Here is a 5,617-nt window from a genome sequence, read left to right as displayed (position 1 = left end):
GCTCGAGCAAGGACGGAATAAACGTATATTGTATGTATATATGCATGCAGTGCGATATGCATATGGCAAATATAATTGCATGTGAGGCAGTTTAAATCAGACAAATGAGTGCGCTGCGTAGAATATGAGAATGGAGAGAAGAGAATGACATACTTATGCATATCAAAATAATATTAATGGATATAATAATAATAGCAATATCATATTCATGGTTTATGTTAATCGCCCTGTCCCTTTCTCCCCCCCCCCCTCTCTCTCTCTCTCTCTCTCTCTGTCTCTCTCTCTCTCTCTCTCTCTCTCTCTCTCTCTCTCTCTCTCTCTCTCTCTCTCTCTCTCTCTCTCTCTCTCTGCGCGCGCGCGTGCGTGCATGTGCAAACCATTTTCTTCTATTTGTTGCCTTTCAATCCTCCCCTACCTTCCATTTCCTCTAATCACGTAAATATTTTCGAAAATAGGTAATGACTTACTTATTTGATGGAAACATGTTTTTTCTCTCTGGGAATTGAACGTCTTGTCTGTAATTTCATTTATGCTTGTCACTTTAGACTCGTGCAAATTTCGAAAAAGGACTTATTTTTTCCGATACTTCTAGGCACAGCTGTAAGCGAACCTGAATCACTGTTGCATAGCTATTTGGACTTGTATTTGAACTTGTATTTGTAGATGCCCTCACACACAAACATAAACACAAATATAAACACAAACACACACACACACACACACACACACACACACACACACACACACACACACACACACACACACACACACACACACACACACACACACACACACACACACACACACACACACACACACACACACCCGCCCCGTCTCCCTCGCTCAGATAACCGATGAGGGCAATCAGTTCCATTCCCATTTTACAATAGCGTCACAATTTTCATTTCTCACGCCTCTGTTGCCTACCACCCTACAGCGCATTTAAACAACACTAACTTCGTTTTTTGAAAGAGTTACCCCACAAAGTAACTGCGTCAGCGTGATTTCAAACTCATTCGCAGTTCATATGTAACGCAAATTAGGTTCATTGGGTACAAATGTTCACTGTGTGTCCACTGTGTTATCGACTGAACATCAAGAGCCTCTGAACTTTAAGAACAATTTTTGTGAAGCTACTTTTACCCTTTCTTATATTTTCTTTTTTCTTTTCGTGTTCACTAGAGCAGATAGAACTTCTGTTCCCCGAATCGCGACTGAATTTTGATCAGGCAAGACAATTGGTCCGTAAACCATGCTGTATTGGGCCGCTGTTTTTTATTTCCTTCTGTTTATTTCCTTTTGTTTCGTTTTTTTATCTTTAATATTATGCTTGACATTTCCATCACGATCATCATCTTCATTATTACCTTCTGATTACATTTTCACCCTTAATTTCACTGTAGAGTCACTATCATCGTTATCAACACTATCTTTACAAACATATTTAACATTATTGTGGTCAGCATCCTCGCTATCATTATAAAAAAATATAAACAAGGGGAAAAACGCGATTCCTTAAGTATCAGGATAACACTTCAAAAAGTGAAGGGAAAATGAACTCCCAAATGCAAAGAAAAGAAAAGAAAGAAAAAAAAAACACAAGTATACAATAAGTGGGGACTGGAAGAGGATAAGTTTGAAAGTGTAAGTATAAAAGTCAGACTTTTTTTTTTTTGAAGTGAGGGGAGAGTGAGGATAAGGGGTTCGAGGGGAGGACCAAGTGAGGAAAGTCGTCCCACAGATGTTGCAATTCAAGCGGGTATAATGACCACAGCGTCAAGTTATAATAGCAACTTTAGTTACGTCATTAAGAAGTGCAGTCACGCGGGTCGGCTGTGATTCGTGTGTGTGTGTGTGTGGTGTGTGCGTGCGTGCGTGCGTGTGTGTGTGTGTGTGTGTGTGTGTGTGTGTGTGTGTGTGTGTGTGTGTGTGTGTGTGTGTGTGTGTGTGTGTGTATGTGTATGTCTGTCTGTGTGTGTCCCTCCTCTCGCGGCGCGAGAGGAGGGGCGCGGGCAGGTCGCGGCGCGGGAGGAGCGGCGCGAGAGGAGGGGCGCGGGCAGGTCGCGAGCGCGAGAGGAGGGGCGCGGGCAGGTCACGGTGCGAGAGGGAGGGCGCGGGCAGGTCACGGCGCGAGAGGAGGGGCGCGGGCAGGTCGCGGCGCGAGAGGAGGGGCGCGGGCAGGTCACGGCGCGAGAGGAGGGGCGCGGGAGGGGCGCGGGCAGGTCGCGGCGCGAGAGGAGGGGCGCGGGCAGGTCGCGGCGCGAGAGGAGGGGCGCGGGCAGGTCGCGGCGCGAGAGGAGGGGCGCGGGCAGGTCGCGGCGCGAGAGGAGGGGCGCGGGCAGGTCACAGCGCGAGAGGAGGGGCGCGGGCAGGTCGCGGCGCGAAAGCCAGATATTCGTAATGAGCTCCCCCGCCTGCCCGCCGCTCGCGCATTAACATATTCAATCTCGGACGCAGTCGAAGAATTCTCACGTCGCGCCCCGGATCAGGGTCGAAATCAGGGCAATCAGCCTTCCCTTTTGCCCCGAAAATAAAATAGGGAATGGGGGGAGGAAGGGGAAGGGGCGAGGAGAGGAAAGGAGGGAAAGGAAAGGAGAGAGGAAAGGGGAAAAACGGAAAGGAAAGAGGAAGGAGAGGAAGGGCAAGAAGAGGGAAAGGGTGGGAGGGGAAAATTGAGAGAAAGTTTAGGGAAGGGAAAGAGGAGAGGAAAGGAGGAAGAGTAAGGGAAGAGTAGGGGGAGGAAGCGGAAGGAGAGGGAAAGGGGAGAGAGAGGAGAGGAGAGAGAACGGGGAAGAAGGGAAGGGAAGGAAAGAAAGGAGAGGGGAAGGGGAGGGAGGGAAAGGAGAATGAACGGCTACGTGAGAGTAGAGTGAGAGCGTGAGAGTGTGTGAGAGAAAAAAAAAGAAAGAAAGAAAGAAAGAGAGAGAGAGAGAGAGAGAGAGAGAGAGAGAGAGAGAGAGAGAGAGAGAGAGAGAGAGAGAGAGAGAGTGAGAGCGAGAGCGAAGAGAGCTGTGAGATACAGAAGAGAGAGCGAGATATATATATATATATATATATATATATATATATATATATATATATATATATATATATATATATATATATATATATAGAGAGAAGAGAGAGAGAGAGAGAGAGAGAGAGAGAGAGAGAGAGACAGAGAGAGAGACAGAGACAGACAAAAGAGACAGATAAAAAAGAAATTGAAAGAGAAAGAGAATGAAAAAAAGAAAGAGAAAACAAAAGAAAAAAAAAGGAGAGAAATATCGTGAATCAGATTAAGATTCGTGCGAATACTTTCATATTTTCTTATTTATCCAAGAGATTGCAACTATCTTCTGTGTGCTCTTGCCTGTTGTGTTTGCTTCCTCTGATTAATTTTTCGTCTCCCTTTGAAATTCCTGGCATTAGGTCAACAGATCAAACTATATTTAAAATGTAACTGAATTACTCCAGGTATTGTCTTCACACACACACACACTCACACACACACACACACACACACACACACACACACACACACACACACACACACACACACACACACACACACAACACACACACACACACACACACACACACACACACACACACACACACACACACACACACACACACACACACACACACACACACACACACATCTATCTTTACATATATCTGTCTAGATGTCTGCCAGTTTATCCATCTATCAATCTGCCTGTTTGTTTTTCTTTCTATTTATCTATCTGAATTTATCTGTCTATCTGCCTGTCTGTCTATCTATATATCTAGTCATCTATCTTACTGTCTATCTCTATCTATAGATATTTTTTTATTTATTCATTTATCTAACTACTTATCTATCTATATCTATATCTATTTTTCTATCTATACATTTATATCTATTTGTCTATCTCTTCTGTCTGTCTCTCAACCCAAACCCATCCATCCATCCATCCATCAACCCACCCTCCCATCCATCCATCCACCCACCTTACACACCCATCCATCCATTAATCCACCCACCCACCCGCTCACCTGCTCACTCAACCCCCACCCTCCCCATCCACTCATCCACCTCACACACACAAACACACACAAACTCACACACACACACAAAAAAAGCAAAATGCGATCCACGAACCGCAGTATCGATAAGCTGCGCCACCCGGCAGTGCAGATACGCCGTCTGTCCCACCGCCACTGTGATATTTCTTGAGCCCGGAGACATGAAGTATGGCACAGCTGTCAGTTCGGGGTAGTTGTCGTTAGGACCTGCGGGGGAGAAGGCGGCGGGTGAGTGCGGGAGGGAAGAAGGTCAGATAGGTGTTGCAAAATCTTTTTTCTTTTTCGTTTTCTTTAATGTTTGTTTGTCTCTTTATGTATTAATTTGTATTTTTTAAATTTATTTGTTGTTTATTGGTTATCATTATTATTATCATCATCATCAGTCGTCATCTTCATTACTATTATCATTTTCCTTATTACTATCATTCTTATTGTCACCATCATCATCATCATCACTATTACTTTTGTCTGTAATATACATTTCTTTTGACATTTTAAGGCAGCAGGTATGATAAAAACATATAAATACAGAAAATACATAAAGCATTGATATTTATATTATTTTCACTGCCATGCGAGTTTCTCTAAAGGTAGACCTCCGGAACGGATGCAGCCATAAATCCACAACCACACAGAACAGCAGCAGACAGTTAGACACAAATCGCCACTTATGCAGACGCGAGGACAAGTTGGCGAGAGTCGAAACACTTTCCTATATAAGTTAAGACTTTGGCCATTACTTCTCTCACTAGCAACTTACATGAACATTCGACAATGGAGAAACTGTAGAAGAAGGAACATCGATAAAAGGGAGGAGAAAAAGGAAGAAGGAATATCAAGGAAAAGATTGTAACTAACATAGAAAATCAGAAGAAAAGAAGAAACGAAGGAGAAGAAATTTAATGACAAAAACGGAGAACGAAGGAAAAGAAAGGAAGAAAAAAGGGAATAATCCTAAATTTTATTTCTATTTCCATGGGGTAGGGGGAAAAGGGGGCGAGGACCTCCACTCCCTCTCCCTTTAAGACACGTCCAAGCTGTGACAAGATGGAGACAATTAGGAAACTCATCTCTCCCGCGATGGACGGACAAGAAACCCTAGCATCCTAATGACCCCCATCTGCTTAATTACAATGGCCGTCGTGGCAATATTAGCGTCCCTGGATAAGCCCCGACCACAGCTCTCCCTCCGGCCGCCATCTCCAAAGTCACCTCAATCACTTCTGACATGTCCTCTTTACTTCCCCCTGGAGTGAAGACGTCGCTCTGAGATGACGCTAGTCCTTGGCCATCCGCCAGCCTGTTTTATGTCTTATCGTAGAAACATTCTTGAGCTGATAATATGGGGCGATTGCGGGATAACTAGGCACTGGGAAGCTGCGATGGGAGACAGGGAAGGAAGCAAGGGAAGATGGATAGGGAAGATATTGATACACTTGTGATATGAATGGTTGAGAGGACGAGAGAGGGAGGGGGAGGAGGGGAAAGGAGGGAAGGAGGGAAGAAGAGAAGGGGAGAGACGAAGATAGGTAAATAGACAGATTGATGGATAGTTAGATAGACATAT

General features: G+C 44.6%; 1 protein-coding gene across 1 annotated transcript in view; it reads right to left on the bottom strand.

Moving 5' to 3' along the window:
- LOC119568034 (zwei Ig domain protein zig-8-like) overlaps positions 1 to 4,327 on the bottom strand; it is a 34,341-nt gene extending 30,014 nt beyond the window's left edge. Inside the window, exon 1 of the mRNA XM_037916422.1 lies at positions 4,127 to 4,327. Coding sequence (XP_037772350.1) covers positions 4,127 to 4,213 — 87 coding nt within the window. The 5' untranslated portion in view covers positions 4,214 to 4,327. The remainder of the gene's footprint in view (positions 1 to 4,126) is intronic.
- Positions 4,328 to 5,617: the final 1,290 nt, after the last annotated feature.

The sequence above is a fragment of the Penaeus monodon genome, chromosome 43 (assembly GCF_015228065.2).
Source record: "Penaeus monodon isolate SGIC_2016 chromosome 43, NSTDA_Pmon_1, whole genome shotgun sequence".
In the NCBI taxonomy this organism is placed as follows: domain Eukaryota; kingdom Metazoa; phylum Arthropoda; class Malacostraca; order Decapoda; family Penaeidae; genus Penaeus; species Penaeus monodon.
The sequence above is the reverse complement of the archived record's forward strand: the minus strand, read 5'-3'. Positions and strand labels throughout refer to the sequence as shown.